A 21,884-nucleotide genomic window follows, 5' to 3' on the forward strand; every position below is an offset into this window, starting at 1 on the left:
CTGTAAATGTTCAGTTGATGTGCATCAGGATACGTGTAAACCATCGATATTTAGTACAAGGGTAAGCAATTGTAAGAGACTCTATCTCTTGTTCATGTAAGTATAGTGTTCCTGGTAAAACAAACTTTGTAAACCAGACCCGAGTAGGTAAGCACAGAATCATGTGTCCAGAGAGGCTTCCTGGGGGAAACTGCTATAAGGAGAGGAAGCCCCAGGCCATGGCACAAAACCTTCCAACAACCCCTACCTGCACCTGCTCCTGGGAACACAAACAGAATGGTGCATAGTGTGCACCCCCTGGCGGTCCTGATCTTCTTCTACAGGGCGGTTTGTGTCTGGGCTCACAGTGACAACCCCTCACTGTGTCCTTGCACAGTAATACATGGCCGTGTCTGCAGACCTCTGACTGCTTAGCTCCATGTAGGCTGTGTTTGTGGATGTGTCTGCTGTCAGAGTGAGTCTGCCCTGGAACTTCTGTGCATAGCTTGTAGAATCATCTTCAGGGTCAATGCTTCCCATCCACTCAAGCCCTTGTGCAGGAGCCTGTCGCACCCAGTGAATATAGTAATCAGTGAAGCTGTATCCAGATACTTTGCAGAAGATCTTCACTGATGCCCCAGGCTTCCTCAATTCATCCCCAGACTGCACCAGCAAAACCTGGGAGTGCACACCTGTAGAGAGGGGACAAGAGTGGATGAAATCAATGTTGACTGGTCCTGGTCCTCTCCTGTGTCCAGGGACTTGGCTGACCCTTAGCTGTCGCCACTGCCACCAGGTAGAGGATTCTCCAGCTCCAGTCCATTGTGAAGGGATGTGTCTCAGGGTCTCCGGTAGAGGATGGCATTGTACGGTGATGCTCTCAGGGCACAGACACACCCATACTTAACCTAGTGCTCTGAGGACTATTTGCATAGCCATGAGACAGAGTATTTCATACACAGGACCAGAACCATCTGGAGACGGTCCCAGAGACCGTGTACATTGGGACTCAGAGAGCACCAGTCTAATCCTTGTTTGAGGACATGGGTCCTTGGCCAGTTTCCTGAACTGTGTGCAGAGTGAGCTCCTGCCACTGATTGATAAGACCTTACAGGAAATTCTCCCCATTGTGGACCAGTATTGAATGAGGCAGAGACCACCTGAACCTGTTGTTGGCTCAGATATCTGGACGTCTTATTCCTGGAGAAGCGTGTCTCCAAACTGCTGCACAAAATGGGGTAATAGGGGCGCCTGGGTGGCTCAGTCGGTTAAGCGTCCGACTTCGGCTCAGGTCATGATCTCACGGTCCGTGGGTTCGAGCCCCGCGTCGGGCTCTGTGCTGACAGCTCAGAGCCTGGAGCCTGTTTCAGATTCTGTGTCTCCCTCTCTCTGACCCTCCCCCATTCACGCTCTGTCTCTCTCTGTCTCAAAAATAAATAAACGTTAAAAAAATTAAAAAAAAAAATGGGGTAATAAATGCGTCCTGGCTTCCATCTCTTAGATGAAGATACCTAAAAGCCCTGGAGTAGCAGCGTCAAGTGTCTTCTCACTGCCTGAGTTCATTAAATGCTCTGATGGAACAGGATATTTAAACACCCTTTAGCATCCCTCATCCTACTCATATTTTAGATTGCTTTCTGGAAAAGGAAACACTGGCTTCCGACAGGAAAGCCTTCCTCACCCCTTGTGCACCTACTCACCTGGGGGGGCAGCCTGGTGCTGGGTAGTACTGAAAGCTCCCTGCAGTCTAGGCCCGGCCCTGCAGGGAGGTTCCTGTCAAGACTCACAGGACATTTATTCCAGTGTCTCTACTCCAGCATTACATGGTGGAGGGGAGCAGAATATGCCACCCCAAATATGCCGCTGGAATGAAACATGCTTGAGAAACAGTCAGTGCAGAGACGCACTGACCATCCTTTGTTCCCTAAACAGAATATAAATCTCCTATGTGAAATACACCCTTTTTGTACCAGGAGGGGAGAAATGTCCTTAGCACCAGAAAAAGGAATTTAGGCCCCAGAATGCTGTGCAGAGAAACCTTATTTCTTCACTACTGTAGTAACACTAAGCACATTGAAGCTCTCACTTTTTCCCCATTGAGGATGATATTAGTGTTGGGTCATTCATATATGGCTTTTATGATCTCGAGGTATGCTCCTTCTATCCCTACTTTCTTGAGGGTTTTTATCAAGAAAGGATGCCGTATTTTGTCGAATGCTTTCTCTGCATCTATGGAGAGGATCATGTGGTTCTTGTCCTTTCTTTTACTGATGTGATGAATCACGTTAATTGCTTTGCAGATATTGAACCAGCCCTGCATCCCAGGTATAAATCCCACTTGGTCGTGGTGAATAATTTTTTTAATGTATTGTAGTATCTGGTAGGCTAATATCTTGTTGAGGATTTTTGCATCCATGTTCATCAAGGAAATTGGTCTATAGTTCTTTTTAGTGTGGTCTCTGTATGCTTTTGGAATCAAGGTAATTCTGGCTTCAGAAAGAGTCTGGAAGTTTTCCTTCCTTTTCTATATTTTGGAACAGCTTCAAGAGAAGAGGTGTTAACTCTTCCTTAAATGTTTGGTAGAATCCCCTGGAAAGCCATCTGGCCCTGGAGTCTTGTTTTTGACAGATTTTTGTTTACTAATACTATTTCCTTACTGGTTATGGGTCTGTTCAAATTTTTATATTTCTTCCTGTTTCCGTTTGGTAGTGTATATGTTTCTAGGAATTTGCCCATTTCTTCCAGATTGCCCATTTTATTGGCATATAATTGCTCATAATATTCTCTTACTATTGTTTGTATTTCTGTTGTGTTGGTTGTGATCTTTCCTCTGTCATTCTTGATTTTACTTATTTGCATCCTTTCCTTTTTCTTTTGGATCAAACTGGCTAGTGGTTTATCAATTTTGTTCATTTTTCAAAGAACCTGCTTCCGGTTTTATTGATTTGGTCTACTGTTTTTTTGGTTTCGATAGCATTAATTTCTTTTGTAATCTTTATTATTTCCTGTCTTCTGCTGGTTTTGGGTTCTATTTGCTGTTCTTTTTCCAGCTCCTTAAGGTGTAAGGTTAGGTTGTGTATCTGAGATCTTTCTTCCTTCTTTAGGAAGGCCTGGAATGCTATATACTTTCATCTTATGACCACCTTTGCTGCGTCCCACAGGTTTTGGGTTGTGGTGTTTTCATTTTAATTGACTTCCATATATTTTTTAACTTCCTCTTAACTGCTTGGTTAGCCCATTCATTCTTTAGTAGGATGTTCTTTAGTCTCCAAGTATTTTTTACTTTTCAAAATTTCTTCTTGTGGTTTTTTTTTGAGTTTCACAGCATTGTGTTCTGTAAATATGCACAGTATGATCTCAATCTTTTTGTACTTACTTAGGGCTGATTTGTGTCCCAGTATATGGTCTATTCTGGAGAACGTTCCATGTGCGCTGGAGAAGAATGCATATTCTGCTGCTTTAGGATGAAATATTCTGAATATATCTGTTAAGTCCATCTGGTCCAGTGTGTCATTCAAAGCCATTCTTTCCTTGTCAATTTTTTGTTGAGATGATCTGTCCATTGCTGTGAGTGGGGTGTTGAAGTCTCCTAATATTATGGTATTACTATCGGTGAGTTTCTTTATGTTTGTGATTAATTGATTTATATATTTGTGTGCTCTCCCATTTGGCACATAAATGTTTACAACTATTGGGTCTTCTTCATCTATAGACCCCTTGATCATGATATAATGCCCTTCTGCATCTCTTGATACAGTATTTTTAAGTCTAGATTGTCTGATATAAGTAGGCTACTCGGGCTTTCTTTTGTTGACCATTAGCATGATAGATGGTTCTCCATCCCCTTATGTTCAATCTGAAGGTGTCTTCAGGTCTAAAGTGGGTCTCTTGTGAACAGCATATAGATGGATCTTGTTTTCTTATCCATTCCGTTACCCTATGTCTTTTGATTGGGGCATTGAGTCCACTGAGGTTTAGAGTGAGTACTGAAAGATGTGAGTTTATTGCGATGATGACGCTTGTAGATCTGGAGTTTCTGATGGTGTGCTGTGGTCGTTTCTAATCTTTCTTGCTTTTGATATATATATATATATATATATATATATATATATATATATATATATTTTTTTTTTTTTTTTTTTTTTTTTTCATCTTTTGTCCCCTCAGAGAGTCCCCCTTAAAATTTTTTGCAGGGCTGGTTTAGTGGTCAAAAACTCTTTTAATTTTTGTTTGTCTGGGAAACTTTTATCTCACCTTATATTTTGAATGACAGCCTTCCTGGATAAAGAATTCTTGTCTGCATACTTTCTGATTCAGCACACTGAATAGACTCCGCCACTCCTTTCCGGCCTGCTGAGATTCTGTGGATAGGTGTGCTGTAAACCTGATCTGTCTTCCCTTGTATGTTAGGGACTTTTTTTTCCTTTCTGCTTTCATGATTCTCTCCTTGCCTGAGTATTTTGTGCATTTGACTATGATATGCCTTGTTGCTGGCCAGTTTTTGTTGAATCTAATGGGGGTCCTCTGTGCTTCCTGGATTTTGATGTCTGTGTCTTTGCCCAGGTTAGGAAAGTTTTCCGCTATGATTGGCTCACATAACCCTTCTACCTCTATTTCTCTTTCTTCCTCTTCTGGGACTCCTATGATTCTGATGTTCCTTTTTAATGAGTCACTGGTTTCTCTAATTCTTAAATCATGCCCTTTTGCCTTAATCTCCCTCTTTTTTTTCTGCTTCATTATTTCCTATTAGTTTCTCCTCTGTATCGCTGATTCTCTGTTCTGCCTCATCCATCCTTACCACAGCTGCATCCATCCGTGATTGCAGTTCAGGTATAGCATTTTTCATTTCATTCTGGCTATTTGTTTTCTTACTTCTCTTAACTCTTCAGGAGGGATTCTAATCTATTTTTGACTCCATATAGTGTTCTTATTATCGTGATTCTAAATTCTGGTTCAGACAACTTGCTTGTACCTGTGTTGGTTAAATTCCTGGCTGTCGTTTCTTCGTGGTCTTTCTTTTGGGGTGAATTCCTTTGTTTTGTCATTTTGAAGAGAGAAAAGGAATTCATGAAGTAGAAATATTGAGATAAAACAAATAAAATTACAAAAATATTAAAATTAAAAATTAAACACACACACACACACACACACACACACACAAATCTAATAGTTAATGCTTGATCCTAGTTGTGTTTTGTTTCGGTGTTGAAAGTGGTTTGACAGATTAGGGAAAAAAAAGGGGGCAAAGTAAATCACTTGAGAATTTGAAAAAATGAATACACTGATGTAGAGTAAAATGGGTAGATGGGAGTAAAATAGAATTTGAAAATAATATAGACAAAAGTAAAGTATATAGTAGAAAAAATTAAATAAAAATATTTTTAATAAAAATTATGAATTTTTTGTTGTGTAAGAAAAAAGTAAAGAAATGAAAAAGAGAATAAAGATAAAGAAAAGAAAAAAAAGAAATAATTTGATAATTTGAAAAGTGAATATACTGTAGTAGACTAAAGTAAAATGATGGAAATAAAAGGGAATTTGAAAAATTTACATAAAACTAAAAAAACATACTAATGACAATTAAATATGATTATTTTGTAAATATGAAATTTATTGTCAAATAGGTTTCTATACAACACCCAATGATCATCCCAACAGGCGCCCTCCTCAATACCCATCACCCACCCTCCCCACCCTCCCACCCCCATCAACCCTCAGTTTATTCAGTTATTAAGAGTCTGTGATGGTTTGACTCCCTCCCTACAACTTTTTTTTTCCCCCTTCCCATGGTCTTCTGTCAAGTTTCTCAGGATCCAAATAAGAGTGAAAACATACGGTATCTGTCTTTCTCCATATGACTAATTTCACTCAGCACAACACTCTCCAGATCCATCCATGTTGCTACAAAAGGCCACATTTCATTCTTTCTCAATGTCAGGTAGTATTCCATTTTGAATAGATACCACAATTCCTTTATCCATTCATTAGTTGATGGACATTTAGACTCTTTCCATAATTTGGCTATTGTTCAAAGTGGTGCTATAAACATTGGGGTACAAGTACCCCTATGCATCAGCACTCCTGTATCCTTTGGGTAAATTCCTTGCAGTGCTATTGCTGGGTCATAGGGTAGACCTATTTTCAATTTTTTAGGAACATCCACACTAGTTTCCAGAAAGGATGCACCAGTTTGCATTCCCACCAACAGTGCAAGAGGGCCTTACATCAAATATAGTGCCTTACATCAATCCCTTGAAGCATTGAGTCAGTCAAACTAACAAGCCTTATGAGGAATCGGGCACATTTTGACACGTTGTTGAACACACTATACATTGTTTTGGAACCGAGAACAAGTCCTTTCAAAATCCCATGATGGGATGAATACAACTTACTAGAGATCCTGGGGGCTGCACTGATATTTGCTTGAGAGAACAGGGGGTTCCTATCCTCCTTATATCCCAGGTTATAAGTAGGTCCCGTTGCATTGGTGTCTGCCACTATCTGAGAAACAACGTGTTCAAACCGTTGGGAATGGCTGAGGGGTCTGATTTCATAGGCAAGGTCATCCAACTTCATGATACCTTCAAGGCCCCCATAGCACGTGTCCATGGTGACCATGGAAAGAGGAATCTCCTCCAGGTAGCCGAGGTAGTAACAGTCTGGAGGGATGAAGGGGTAGTCCATCTGCAAGGCTCCCTGATCATCCTGAGTCATCATCAGCAACTGTCTGGACCAAAAGAGTTTCTTGTGCCTCATGTGGATAACATGGCTCTTGCCCCCGAAATGCAGGCTGTAGGACAGCCAGCCAGGCATCTGAACGCCCTTGCCGTGGTGCAACTCCTTCTTGGGAATTACCACCTCAGAAGAGATGTAGCGCCATGAGGGACGACCTTGAGAACCTTGGACAGGAGCCAGCAATGCCCAGAGCGCAAACAGCAAGAGGGGTGCCCTCAGGGTGACCTGGTCCTCTGCCAGCCTCATGCCCCTGCTCAGGGACATCTGCCAGTGAGCATGGATAAATGGAGGATCCTCAGCAAAGCCAGGTCTAGACCATCAGACAGAACAGAGGGCTGTACCAGGTGGCCAGCACCCTACACCTCGGGGCCACCTGTGGGGTTAGGTAACAGTCACAGGGTGTGGCATTGGGTGACCCTGCTCATCAGTTCACCTGGGGTGGATGTGGGAGAGTCAAGTGGGCCATGGTCAACAGTGCTCACATGGACATGGGTAGGGACTTGGACCCAGAAACACGGCTCTATTCAAGACATTCCATCTTTTCTCCTTCTACTTGGATACGGGATATGCAATTATAACACACTGAACTTCTCTACCAATTCCATGTCCTGTGGTACTGCTGGGTCACTTTCTCTGGATGACTGCTTTTCCTCATTATGGAGACCAATGCTTCCTACTTCCATGGGATATGGAGGTAGACTGTCAATTTTACCTTTGTACGTATTGAAAAACATCGCTTTGTAATGTTACATGTCTTATTCTGGTTGGCTATTAGTTTGCAAGCCATTTGATCCTTTTGGTTTTTGGTTTGAAGCTTCCTCTGTGTTGACTGAGGAAACATTTCCCAGTATTCTGTGTCATTATTGGTGAAGTACAAAGTTGTATTTTAGTATTTTCTTATGCCATCTGGTGAGAACAGAAAGTACTGCTGAACATGTGTGAGCCCCAGGGGATTTCCCCTCTAATCCCTTATTGTGGTTCTTTCCTGGCCTCTGGCAGTCTTCTCCCATGCCTGTGAGTTTCTCTCCTCAGGTGGAGCTAGATGCAGGGGAGTTGAGGTTACTTTGGCAGCTTGCACCATGGAGGCTGCACATGATCGAAAATGGTATCCACCATGGAACTCCCTCGTTTAAGTACCGTCTAGTCCTTTAAAATCCCTTGGGTTGGGCAGAAACCCTCAGAGTTGGCTTTTGGAGAAGAGTCTGCCTTTTCTCTGGGTGGCTGGCCTCCTAAATAAAGCTCAACTTCTTTTCCCATCAAAACTAAAACTTTGAACATTGACCTTTCCAGAAATACTCAGCTGAATTTGGGATTTGATAACAATAAAATGGAGAGTGGAATGGCAGTTGTCTGGGGCTGGCAGGGTGGGGCAATGAGGAGTAGTTCTCAAGGGCTATGATTTTCTGTTATGCAAGATGATTAGGTTCTAGAGGGGTCTCCACAACATTACCCCTGTCATTAACAGTACTGTACAGTACGGTTCAAATTTTGTGAAGAGTGTTGGTCTCATGTTCAGTGAGATCCTAACACAAAACACAAGTGGAAGACACGAATTTTGCTTCTCACATGACAGTATGCTGAACTGCATGGACACACTCTCTACTGATAATGTGAAAATAATTTAAAAACATTGACATAGTTTGAATACTAACCCTGAGGATATGTCATTTACAAATATCTTCTTCCATTCCATAGTTTGCCTTTTACTTTTGTTGATTTTTTCCCTCACTGTGCAGAAGCGTGCTATTTTGAGGTAGTCCCAGTAGTTCATATATGTATGTATTTAATTTTCTTGTTTTATTTTTAATTTAAATTCAAGTCTTCAGTCTTTGAGCTCCACGTTTACAGGAAGTTGACTTGTCATGATTAACTTTATGGGTTATCTGGACTGAGTCATGGGTGCCCAGATTCACCACTGTTTCTGTGGATGTCTGTGATGTGTTTCCAGAAGAGACTGGCATTTCCTTCCATGGTTTCTGTCTGGGCATCACCGATTCCATTAAGGTTGTGAATAGAATCTGATGCAGAGGGAGGAAGAATTCCCTCATTTTTACTTCCCATGTGCTTGTTTGAACTGGAACAGTGGTCCCCTCTGGCCCTTGTTATGAGAGTTATATCATCAGATCCCTACGTTCTGAGGCTAGACCCTAGTTCAGAATCAGACCTATTACACCACTGGTTTTCCTGGGTCTCCAGCTTGTGACAGTAGATCATGGGACTTCCCAACCTCTTTAGTCATGGAAACCAATGTGCTTTGGGTTCTGTTCCTCAGGAGAATCCAGACTAATACATGGAGATGATTTATCTCTTGTTTAGAGGAATTGAATAAAGCTGTAGCTCATGTAACGTCCTGAGTAGCAACTGCCAGGAGGGAAGTCTCACGTTGTTTGATTGGGACAAGGGCTGGGTGGAGTTAATGGGGAGCTGTGGGATCCTGTGGTCCTGGCTGCACAGGGAGTGCATTTGGGACTCCTGTAATGGTTCAGCTGTTGTGCCTCAGGAAATCTGTAATTCACTCATGTTGAGGGACAGGAGTAAGCAATGGAAACATCTGTGTCTTTTGTGCATGTTAGTGCAGTTTTCCTATGACAACAGGTATCTAATTCAGCGAGTTAATAGGTAAGCACAGAATCCTGTGTCCAGAGAGGCTCCCTGGGGAAACTGCTGTGTGGACAGGAAGCCCCAGACCCTGACAGGAAACCTGCCTGTAACCTCCATCTGCACCTGCTCCTGACAACACAAAGCAGAATTGTGCATAGTGTGCGCCCCCTGGTGGTGCTGATCCCCTCCTGCAGGGAGGTTTGTGTGTGGGCTCCCAGCGAGGTCCCCTCACCCAGTCTCTTGCACAGTAATATGTGGCCATGTCTTCGGCCCTCAGGTTCATCTGCAGATGCAGCGTGTTCTTGGCGTTGTGTCTGGAGATGGTGAATCGGCCCTTCACGGAATCTGCGTAGCTTGTGCCACTTCCACCAGTATCAATCCGTCAGACCCACTGCAGCCGCTTCCCTGGAGCCTGGCGGACCCCGTTCATGCTGGAACTACTGAAGGTGAATCCAGAGGCTACAGCGGTGAGTCTCAGGGACCCCCCAGGCTGCACCAGGTCTCCCCCAGACTCCACCAGCTGCACGTCACACTGGACACCTGCAGACACAAGACATCTTGGTCAGGAAACTGTCACACATCCGCTGGTTCTCACTCATATCCACTCACATACTCAGTGTCTCCCATTCACCATGAATTACCTTTTAAAAAAGCAACAAGGAAAACCAAGCCAAGCACATACTCCATGGTGAGGTGTCTGTGTTCTGTCCTGATCACAGAATGGGAACACCTGGGACCCCTGGAGCTGGGGCTCGTCTCCCAGCTGCACGGTCTGGATGGGCTGGTTTCATCAGCACAGAGAGGGCCCTATTTGCATGTCCTCTCACATATATATCACACTGCAGACTTAGATTTGATTCTTTCAAAGTGAATGGCAGGTTTAGGGATGCACTTCTACATTAGTTTGTGTGGATGGTGCTGTGACAATATGAATGATTCTAATCAGTGAGCACAGGTATGTTTGCGGAACTCATGCATTTTTACATGTCTTTCATCAACCAAGGTCATTTTCGCTCTACAATTATTTTACATAATTTATGAAGTTTAATCCCAAGTACTTTATTCTGTGCCATTTTCTGTTGTATAATTTTGTTACTTGTTTTGCATATATTTGCATGCTGGGGTGTAGAATTTTATTTTTATTTATTTTCTTTGTTCATTGTGCTCATTGTGCATCCTGCACTTTTCCTCATTTTAAAAAACTGGTTCTAATATTTTTTGTGGTATCTCTAGGGTTTTGTTATGTTTAAGATCATGTCATCTGCAAACAAATAATTTTCCTTCCTCCTTACTGATTAAATGTCTTTTATTTCTTCTTATTGCCAAAGTTTGTGGGTACTTCTTCCAGTTGTAGGAGAAGAATGCCTTTCCCTTCTTTTCTTCTGGGTTTTCACCTGGTGTAAGGATTCAATTGACATAAGACTGATCTAAAGGGAAGAATAAATTTAATTTTGCAAGTGCCTGGGCTTGCTAATAATATGACACCCAGACAATGAACAAAGCAGGTGGCACTTGTGACTTTCAGACAACGAAATATTGGATTTGGCAAGAGTCAAGGTAAAGGTGTGGTTTTGGGGTATTTAATTAGTCAACAAATAACTAGGTTTGTTTGCACAACTTTCTTGTCCCTGAGTTCCTTATTCTGGTGCTAAGGATGGTTCTCCCCTCCTGGTACAGGGAAGGGGAGTTTCCCAAGGGAGATTTATATCCTGCTGTCAAGGGACAAAGGAGGGTCTGAGAGTCCTTGGACTGGCTGTTTCTCCCGTGACTTTCATCCAAATAAGGACTGTGACACGATGATATGGTTTGAGGCAGCATAGTTATTCTTCACGTTATCATGTGGAATACTTATGTTGGGGATGAGCATCATTTCCTGGCTCCTGATATGGCAGAAATGGTTTTAGTATTTTATGTTCAATATGCTGTCAGGTGTGGGCTTTCATAGTGGCCATGATCATGTGGAGGTAATTTCCTTCTCCTTTTTAATTGAGTTATTTTTAAATGATGAACATGTGTTTTTTGTTCATGAAAAAACTTTCTCTAATGATTTTATGAATAAATTAAGGATGGCTTTGGTTTAATCATTCCCTCTGTTAATGGAGGACATCACATTTTTGCATTTGTGTATGTTGAAGGAAACTTGCATCTCAGGGATGCATCACACTGGATTATCATGTGTGATCCTTTCAGTGTGCTGTTGAATTCAGTAGGCTCGGACTTAATCAAGGAATTTTGCATGTATGTGTATCTGAGACACTGGCCTGTAGTTTCCCTTCTTGTGGTGTGTTTCTCTGGCTTTGTTGTGAGCATAAAGGTGTCCTCATAAAGTGCACCTGGGAGTGGTCTTTTTCATCAGCAATTTGTAATAGTTTGAGAAGTATTGGCATCAATTATTCTTTAAATATTGTAGAATTTTAATAAAGCCTTTTTTTTTGGAGGGTGAAGGTTTATATTAAGGATATCTTCTTACTAATTTTTGTTTTGTTCCTCTGTATTTTGCATGAATGAGTACTGGTGGATCATATAATGCTAGAAAATGTGTAATTTGTTCTTGGTGATCTAATTGTTGACCTATAAATATCTAAGTTTTTCCTTTATGATCCTTTTCATGTGTTTAGTTCAGTTATGTCTCCTTTTTCAGTTCTGATCGCATTTGTTTGAATCTTACCTATTTCCCTAGGCTACCTATGTTTTTTAAATTTCACTTATCTTTCCAAATTCAAATTTTAATGAAGTTGATTTGTTTTCTGTATTTGTGATAGTCTTTTTTTCTCTGCTGTATTTTTTTATGTTAATTTTATATTTATCTTTTTATCTCAATGAAAATGCCAATGCCTTTTTTTTAAAGGAATGTGAAAAATATACTAATTCATATGTAACCACAAAACACATGGAAGTAAAAAAAAATCATGAAGAGGAGAGAACCTGGAAGAAGGAGAACACTTCTTCCTTCTAAATATATTGCAGAGATACATTAGCTCCAACAGTGTACTGCTGGCATGAAATGAGGCATATAGACCAGTGGAGCTCATTACGGAGCCAAGATGTAGAATTGTGCAGATGCAGTCAGCAAATCCTCCATGAGATTTCCAACAATGCACAGTGGGGAAAGGATTGTGTCTCTTAAACACGGTGTTGACTAGGGGCGCCTGGGTGGCTCAGTCAGCTAAGCATCCAACTTCCAGTCACGTATTGTTGTCATGATTTGTGGGTTTGAGCCCCACATCAGGCTCTGTGCTGACAGCTCAGAGCCTGATTCTGTGTCTGCCTCTATCCCTGTGCCTCCCCTGATCATGATCTGTCTCTCTCCCTCAAAAATAAAAGAAACATTAAAATATGGTGTTGATATACACGTGCAAAATAATGACATTTGGCCATACTCTTGCATCATACATATACGTCAACACAAAAAAATCTCAAAATGGATTAAAGGTTAAGCAGAACAGCTGACCCAAAATGCCTTCGAAGAAAACACACAGGATAACCATCATGACATTCTCTTGACAATGATTTATTTGATACAAAAGCAAAATCACAGAGAACCATGGCAGACAAGGGGGACTGCATCAAACTAGAAAGGGGGCAAATCAAACAGTAGCAGGGTGAGAAGGCAGTCTATGAAATGGGAGACATTACATTAAAAATATTGAAAAGGAGTTAATATCCAAAATACAGGAGGGACTCCTTAACATCAATAGCAAAAATCACAATTATAATAATAAACGCATCACCTGATTAAAATTTGGGTCAAACATGTAAATATCCATTTTGCTATTAAGGTTGAAAAAATGTCCATCCAGCATATGACTTGCTGTTCATCATCACTAATCATCAGAGAATTCCACCCCCGATCCACTGAGATATCACCTCACAACTGATAGCAAGGCTATTATAAAATAAGGCAAACACAACCAGAACATCTCAAGTGTTGCTGAGGATGTGGAGAACAGGCAATCCTAGAATTCACTTGATGGGAGTGCAACATCGTGTAGCTACTATGGAAAACTGTGGTGAAATAACCCACTAAACTGAGTTCCTAATCTGCTCCCATACAGTTGACTTCATGTCCAGCTGAGTGTGAGGAAGGTCTGGGCCTCATGTTCTGTGGAGAGGCAGGTGCAGAGACAGGTGGATCCAGTGGATGATTCCTTAACTACTTAAGTAGAATGGACCCCTGGCTGACCGTTTTGTAAGACTTGACTCAGTGTGCCTCCCCACTGGTTGTCTCAGGCTTCCTGAACTGGATGGAGAACAAAAGGAGTGAAGGGTAGAAACTACTCTTTTCTCTCACAGGAACGTGTATATACTGAGAATCCTTGAGAGAAAGTCGTGGAGTTGATGAAGAAGCTGTGGGGTTGCGACAACTACAAGAGTCTTTACTCATGCTCTCTCTTCATGGGCATCAAAGGAAAACCTTAAGGAAAATAAAAGGAGAGAGGAGCTGCTCAAATATATTAAGTTTAGATCACTTGAATGAGTCAGTCTCCTCTGTTTGAAAATCACTTACATCTATTTTAAATGGTGGCCCGTGTACTTGTGAGGCACAGGTCTGATCATATGAGAGTTAATTTATCCCCGAGCTTGGTCTCTGTCAAGGTCGGCACTACTATATGACTGTTCACTCTAAATGATAGAAGACATCTGTGTTTGTAAATGGTTTAGGAAACAGTGTGTACTGTTTGCTGGTCAGGTTGAAGTTTGCAGGGCCTGATGAGAAAGATGCTTCACAGGAAACCTGACCCTGTAACACTGGTTCTGGATATGAATTCTGAGATCTTGGGTGCCCCCTGGAGACCTGTGAACCTCCAGGTTCCCTAGGTGGCTCCTGGTGTCCTGTGTGTTCCTGATGACCTGAGTGCCCCCAGGTGAACTGAGTGGCAGCTAGTGACCTCAATGCCCTATGGAGACCTGAGCATCCCCCTGGAGGTCTGAGTGCTCCATGCAGAACTGAGCGACCCTGGTGTCCTCAGCTCCCCCTGGTAACCTGAGCACCCCAGGAGATCTCAGTTACCCCTGTTGTCCTTAATGCCCCCTTGTGACTTTTAGGTAACCTCAGGGCAAATCGCAATTTTTGGGCCGATGCTCAGCTCTCAGAAGTCCTTTGTGGTGTTTGAGCCAGCTCTGTGGCTAGGCCTATCCTGTCCTGTTCACCCTTAGAGGGGGTTCTGATTGTGTTGCTGTTAATCCTGGGGGAACCTCCAAGGGGGTGGCCAGCACCTGCTTCATCCCTCTTCCTCTTGCCTAACAAACTGCCTAACTCTTGGACATGTGGCTCTTGTGGTCTGGACCCTAGTATGTGATATAGAATATATGATAGTATGTGAACCATCCACTGCATCCACTCTGCTGGGGTCGGTGGATCCAATTCCACCAGAAATTACTGGTTGAGATGGAGAACCCCAAGATGCTGCTAGTGAGGTGCAGAGTGTGCAAGGCACTCACCAGTTGGGCACAACCCCTGCAGCTGCACCTGGGACAGGACCCCTGGGGACAAGGAGACTCAGCCTGGGCCAGTCACCAGCAGTCACAACCATTCCCATCATCCCACATCTGACATCTGAAACCCTCAGCTTTGGGACCTCTCACCAGGCACAAGGAAGGCCCTACAGTCTCTTCTGTTTCTCGAATACAGTTCTGCCTTCCTCAGGGACTTCAGCCCTGTCTGAGGAGACATCTGTGGGCTCCCACTCCCCGAGATTGGAGTTTACTCTAGATCTTGAGAAGTTTGCCTGTGTGGGAGGGAGCATGTCCTGATAAGTGGACAAAAATTGAGTCAGGCTCCCCTTGTCCTTCCAGGTCCACCTGTGGGCATCTCTTTCTGGATCCGCAGGCTTGTTGGTCCTCAGTCAAGACAACACTTGGTCTATGAATTGTGTTGGAGGCAGGTCAAGTGATGGCCTCACCTTCCTGATCAGATACTGAACAAATGAGTGGATCACAATTCACTATACTCTATCTGTCCGAAAGACATTTGAAGGGATCCATATTTTCTCCAGAAAACTTTCCAAATCAAGTCTTTAAGTACATTCAATTTTAACAGTCATTCCACACATAACTGTATAGGAAAAATCTATATTGATGTCCAGTCTGGTGTAAATATAACAAGCAAAGGACACTTGTTCCCAGGATCATATTTCTTTTAGTTTCCACACTGATGTATTAACCTCACCTGACAACCACCTGCAAAGCATGGGCACATCTTGAGACTTCTGATCTTGATGGTTCTCTGCTGAGGGGGTTTGCTTCCTCAGTCATCTGCAAAGCTTGGAAGCAGTGCCGACATCTTTAAATGCACAGACACCAAGACATGGACACCTTTCTGTCACCTGCAGATATGATTCGCATGCATGGCTGGTGTCTCCATCTCCTGAGAAATCCCCATCCAACACAAGGGGCTGTTAACTCAGGGAGGAGGCACAGATGTCACAGGAAAGTGGGGGACTCTTCACTGATATGGACAGCGACCATCAGTATCTGAGGTAGGAAGTTAATGGCACTAAAACAACCACATTAATGAAAATGGATTGGCTGACCTGGACATCATTGGAATCTAAAAATCCGGAGCCTAAAGAAATTGCAGAAAATGTGTTCCTAGTCCTGAAGGCATGTGCCAAGAGGATAAATGCTGAGTTAGCTGAATAGACTTCAAATAGAGATCAGAATGCTAGATAGTAGATAGATGATAAGTGGATAGGTGATGGATGATAGAGGGTAGATAGATGATAGATAATACTTTTATGTTATATTAAAGTCATTATAGAGGATTCAAATCATTATGAATGTATTATAATGAAATTACCCACTATTGGCAATATTTTTTAAAAGACCATAATTTCATACGGAAAAGAATATTTGACACCAACTTTAGATATACAAAATAAATAATTATGACATCAATATTTTGTGAATACAGCTTCCACATGGGGTAACACATTCCTGCTTGTAGATTCCTCCTCCCTCTGGGGCTTTGACTTCCATTCCCATTTGTTCCCAGGGTCTCCCTTCCCAGGATGTCCTGAGCTCTGGGGTGTGCAGGGACAAGAGCTCTGTCCTGGATCTGGACCATCGTCCCTCTGGTTAACATTTACAGCTCCTTCCAGGCCCTTGCTCAACCACCAGGCTTCTGCCCACCAGGCTCCCTCCCTGCCTGCACCACCTGCCAGCTTCCTTCTGGACTCTTCCATTCATTTCCTGTGGATTTAACAACAGTTTGTTAGGTTGGCAGGTCTCCTAATAATAATTCGCATTGAGGAAAGAACTGTATAGGTAAAACATGACAGACTGTCTCCACAATAGCCTTGAGTTCATTCCCATGATGTTATTATTTTGCACCCCATCTCAGCCCCTTGACCCCACAGTCTTGCCTTAGAAACTGTCACTTTCATGAACGGAACTAAATCTGTCCCCCCTACACAACTGGTCCATCCTATCTATCTACTCTATATGGTCATCAGACAACCACCAAGCTAAGAAGGAACACAATACAGAGTGTGAAGACATAAGTATTTATAGAAATAATTTTATAAAATTTTATCTAATAATCAAAGTAATGAGATATTTACAGAAGTAAGTTAAATATGGTAAATGACCATGTTTATTATAAGATTCTATGAGTTTAGATGAACATAATCAAGTTACAGGACAACCGAGTAACCACAGGTCAAAGAAATGTATCCTTCTCAGGTCTATCCAAACCCTTTCCTTTGCACACCAATCAGTTTCCTATCTCTCCCTTTCTCTCTGGGCCTCGCGTGTTCTCTGTCTCAAAAATAAATAAACACTGCAAAATAAAGATACGTACAGGTCAGTGATATTTAATGGAGAACCCAGAAATAATCCCCTTCATCTTTGGTCAACTGAATTTTGACAGGAGCAGACAACATGACATTGGGGAGCAAATGGTCTTTTTAATAAAGGGTGCTAGACAGCTGGCTATCCATGTGCAGAGGAATGAAATTGCGTCCATATCTCACACCATATACAAACATCAAATCAAAATGGATCAACAGTTTAAATGTAAAATTATGACCTCTGGAAGCAATATATCGAGATAAATCTTCATGACCATTGGGTTTAGCAATGCTGTTAGAGATGACACCAAAGCACAAGCAAGGAAAGAAAAGTAGATAAATTTAGTTTTCTCAACATTAGAAACCTTTGTACACCAGAAGATGCTATCCCCAAAGTGAAAAGACAAAGCCTAATGGAAGACAATATTTGCACAGTATTTGTCTGGTAAGAGCCTGTTATGCAGAATGTATAAAGAGTTTTTACAACTCATCAACAAAAAGACAACCCAATTTTTAATATGGACAAAGGATTTGGATATATCTTTCCCCAGTGCAATCATACAAATGGTGAATACCACTTGAAAAGATATTAAACATCAATAGTCCTTATGGAAATGGAGATTTAAACCACAGTGAGATACCCTTTTACACGCACTAAAAATGCTCTAATCAATACAACAATAAAATAACAAATGTTGGTAAAGATGTTGAGAAATTGGAACCCTTCAACCTTGCTTGTGGAAATGTAAAATGGTGGAGACTATGTGTAAAAGAGTTTGGCAATTCCCCCCCCCCAAAAAAAAAGATAAAAACATAGAATTACCATATGGCCCAACAATACTACTGCTAGATGTGTATCTCGAAGATTGAAAACAGTTGTTTAAACAAAGTGCATGTGCACATACATAGCAGTACTGTTCACAATAGCCACATTGTAGAAACTATGCAAATGCCTGTCGGTGTGTGAATGGATAAACAACCTGGGGCAGACCCTTAAACAGGAATATTATTCTGTCATACAAAGAAATAAAATAAAATGTTGTGGCTGTAGAGAACACTGGTTTCTCAGAAAGCTATCACAGAACTCCACATCTGCACTTACATCTGGAAATTTAAAGCAAAGCCTTGAGCAGGTATTCATGTTCCCGTATTCATAGCAGCTTTTTCACAACAGCCATAAGATGGAAGCAACCCAAGTAACTATTCACAGGTGAGTAAATAAACAAAATGTAGTATATACACAATGGAGTATAATTCAGCCTTCACAAGGAAGAGAGTTCTGACACACACCTGCACACCGACTGAACTTGGCAGTCATTATGCTGAGTGAAATGAGCCAGTGACAGAAGGAAAATACACTATGGTTCCACTTAAGTGAGGTGTCCAGAAAAGTCATACTCAGAGACACCAAGTAGAATGTGGCTGTAGGGGCCGAGGGGAAAGGGGAATTGGGATTTAGGGTTTAATAGATACAGAGTTTCCCTAGGGGAACATGACAACGTTCTGGAGATGGATGTACAACAGTGTGAATGCAGTTAATGCCAGACAACTGTATGCTTAAAGTGACTTACGTGGTAAGTGTTATGTTACATACATTTAATCAGAATTTAAAAAGGAAGGACTGATACACGTCACAACATGGGTGAATGCAGAAAACATCCTCAGTGACAGAAGCCATCCAGAAAAGGCCACTCAGGAACCATCTTGCTCTATTTTTTTTTTTAACATTTATTATTTATTGTTGAAAAAGAGAGACAGAGACCGGTCATGATAGGGGGAGGGGTTAGCAAGAGGGAAACACAGAATCTCAAGCCATCTGTAGGCTCTGAGCTGTTAGCACACAGCCAGAAGCAGGTGCTCGTACCCATCAACTTCAAGATCACGACCTGATGTGAACTCGGCGTTTAGCAGACTGAGACCCCAGGAGCCCCAGGAACCACCTTGCTCTTTAAATCCCCCCAGGTTACACAGATAGGGGAAAGTCTCAGGAGCACTTCCCCAAAAGAAGCCAGATCAGATTGGGAAAAGACATTTCACAGTGGGGCAGGTGGGGACACTTGAAGTGGGCCTGTGGTCTGGGTTCTAATGTGGAAACGCAGGGATTTCCTCATTTGGGGTTCTGTGGTGGTTTCTCGGGAGGGTGTCCGTGTTTGGGGTAAAACGCACCAAAGTATCTCCCGTGAAGTGGCAAACGCGGTAAAGAAACTAGCGTCCAGGTAAAGTGTATTTGCGCTGCTGTGACACGTTCACTGAACGTCTGAAATCACAGAGTAAGGTACTCCTCGAAACAACAGTGTCAGCCCCACACGATAGAAGCAAGAGAGGGGTCAAACGCTGTGACGTAGGCCCACGCCCAGACCCAGCTCACCCAGGCGGAGAGGCCACGGGCCCTGCAGGAGGCAGCACGTGAGCCAGAGGCACGTGGGAGGGTTCTATTGGTGGCCACGTGTCTTGGGTGCAGCGGAAGCAGTGGGATTTGGAATTCCGGTTGTCCACAAGACGCCACTAAGAAGCTGTTAGAACTGCGAAAACCAATGAAGGGACATCTCCCGGAAGTGGACTCGGGAGGCGGGGAGGGGAGGCTGGAAGGCGGAGCCCACCACCCAGGGTCAGGCTGGGGAACAACCCAGGGCTACAGACCCAAGATTAGAACCCTCCGCGGAGAGAAGCCCCCGGCTCAGGCCCCACCAGGGGAAGCCTTGCCCTGCGGCCCCTGCAGGAAACCCACCGCGCCTGCAGCTGGGCCCGGGAGGCGCCTGCTCGCCCTGCAGCCCTGCTTTCCTCCTGCGGACTTCGCTTCAAAACCACGCTCCCAACTTCCTCTTCTCCGCGAAACAGCGCTCCTCTCCGTGTGCTCCCCGCTCGGCCGCGGTTTTGCCACAGCTTGCTGGGCCCGGATGGCAATTCTCCGCTACTCCTGAAGAAACCCACTTTGGCTGGTAACATAACTGGCGGGTTATTTCCAAGGGCAACGGAAGGAGCAACGAGGACACTCGCAGGATAGGAGAGCAGCACACACACACCACGTGCACGTCTGCACGCTCCTGACGACCCGTCGGAAAGAGAAACAAGAGACGGTGCCATTTGCAACCGCGGCGGAAGGAACGACGTGCCCCAGAGGAAATCTCAGCAAGGAGGTGGCAGGCCTGCTGTCCCAGGACAGGGCACTGGGGACAGAAAGGGAGGAAGACGCACGGGGGCGGAGAGCTGCTCTGTGCTCCTGGCCGCGGAGGAACCGCCCCTGTGAGCACGTCTGTCCTGCCCGGAGCCATCTGCAGCTCCGGGGTGTCGCACAGAAGTCCCCACGGCGCCGTGGCAGACTCGGGAGGGACACCCCGCCCCGCGCGGAGGCCGAAGGGACCCGCGAGGCCAGAGCGGCGGGAGTGCGAGCTCCGCCAGGGGAGCCCGCTCCTGGACCGCGAACCGCATGAGGCAGCGGCGGGAACCGAGTGGGCGCGGAGCAGGAAGACGGCCGCGCGGCCCCGCCGCCCGGCGCCGGTGAGGTAAGCCCCGCGGGGGACACAGTGTCACCGCGCACGAAGCCGCGCAGGGTCCTTTCCCCCCAGGGTCTGGCGAACAGCGCCCCCCTCAGCCTCCAGGTTCCGGAAGCTCCTCTTCCCGGGGCCTGGCTTTCTCCTCGCCTGCTCCTCCCTTGGCGGGAGGTGAGGGGACCGGGTGCTTGTCAGTGTGGACGCAGGGCCACGTCCCCCTGAATCCTCCACAGTGGGTCCTGAGGGGACCGGGTTGTTGTCAGTGTGGACGCGGGGCCACGTCCCCCTGAATCCTCCACAGTGGGCCCTGGGAGACCGGGTTCTTGTCAGTGTGGACGCGGGGCCACGTCCCCCAGTGTGGACGCAGGGCCACGTCCCCCTGAATCCTCCACAGCGGGTCCTGAGGAGACCGGGTTGTTGTCAGTGTGGACGCGGGGCCACGTCCCCCTGAATCCTCCACAGTGGGTCCTGAGGAGACCGGGTTCTTGTCAGTGTGGACGCGGGGTCACGTCCCCCAGTGTGGACGTCCCCCTGAATCCTCCACAGTGGGCCCTAGGAGACCGGGTTCTTGTCAGTGTGGACGCGGGGCCACGTCCCCCAGTGTGGACGCAGGGCCACATCCCCCTGAATCCTCCACAGTGGGCCCTAGGAGACCGGGTTCTTGTCAGTGTGGACGCGGGGCCACGTCCCCCAGTGTGGACGCAGGGCCACGTCCCCCTGAATCCTCCACAGTGGGCCCTAGGAGACCGGGTTCTTGTCAGTGTGGACGCGGGGCCACGTCCCCCTGAATCCTCCACAGTGGGTCCTGAGGAGACCGGGTTCTTGTCTGTGTGGACGCAGGCCTAAGTCCTCCCGAATCCTCCACAGCGGGTTCTGACGAAACCGGGTCTTGTCGGTGTGGACACCGGCCCTCGTCTCCCCGAAGTCTCCACAGAAGGTCCTGTGGAGACCAGGTTCTTGTCAGTGTGGACGCAGGGCCACGTCCCCAGTGTGGACGCAGGGCCACGTCCCCCTGAATCCTCCACAGTGGGTCCTGAGGAGACCTGGTTCTTGTCTGTGTGATCGTGGGCACTCGTCCACCCGAAGTCTCCACAGCGGGTCGTGAGGACACCGGGTTCTTGTCAGTGTGGACGCAGGGCCACGTCCCCCTGAATCCTCCACAGTGGGTCCTGAGGAGACTGGGTTCTTGTCAGGGTGGGCACGGGCCCTCGTCTCCCCGAAGTATCCACAGCGGGTCCTGAGGGGACCGGGTTCTTGTCTGTGTGGACACCGGCCCAGGTCCTCCCGA

General features: G+C 44.9%; 1 protein-coding gene, 1 pseudogene and 1 gene segment (V, D, J or C); all 3 read right to left on the bottom strand.

Moving 5' to 3' along the window:
• Positions 1-357: 357 nt before the first annotated feature.
• Positions 358-844, bottom strand: LOC122222693. The segment is given in 2 exon segments: positions 358-671; positions 751-844. Coding segments are annotated over 2 exon segments (408 nt in total).
• A 5,244-nt stretch (positions 845-6,088) lies between these two features.
• Positions 6,089-7,232, bottom strand: LOC122223224 (disintegrin and metalloproteinase domain-containing protein 21-like). Its single transcript, XM_042944504.1, has one exon. The coding sequence runs from the start codon at positions 6,976-6,978 to the stop codon at positions 6,205-6,207; it is 774 nt and encodes a 257-aa protein (XP_042800438.1). The 5' UTR covers positions 6,979-7,232; the 3' UTR covers positions 6,089-6,204.
• Positions 7,233-9,313: 2,081 nt separating this feature from the next.
• LOC122222694 lies at positions 9,314-18,246 on the bottom strand (annotated as a pseudogene).
• Between the last annotated feature and the right edge of the window lie 3,638 nt (positions 18,247-21,884).

The sequence above is a fragment of the Panthera leo genome, chromosome B3 (genome assembly GCF_018350215.1).
Source record: "Panthera leo isolate Ple1 chromosome B3, P.leo_Ple1_pat1.1, whole genome shotgun sequence".
Classification (NCBI taxonomy): domain Eukaryota; kingdom Metazoa; phylum Chordata; class Mammalia; order Carnivora; family Felidae; genus Panthera; species Panthera leo.

Coding starts and splice junctions, on each gene's coding strand:
- LOC122223224 (XM_042944504.1), bottom strand. CDS start 6,978: ATGTCCCTGAGCAGGGGCATGAGGCTGGCAGAGGACCAGGTCACCCTG.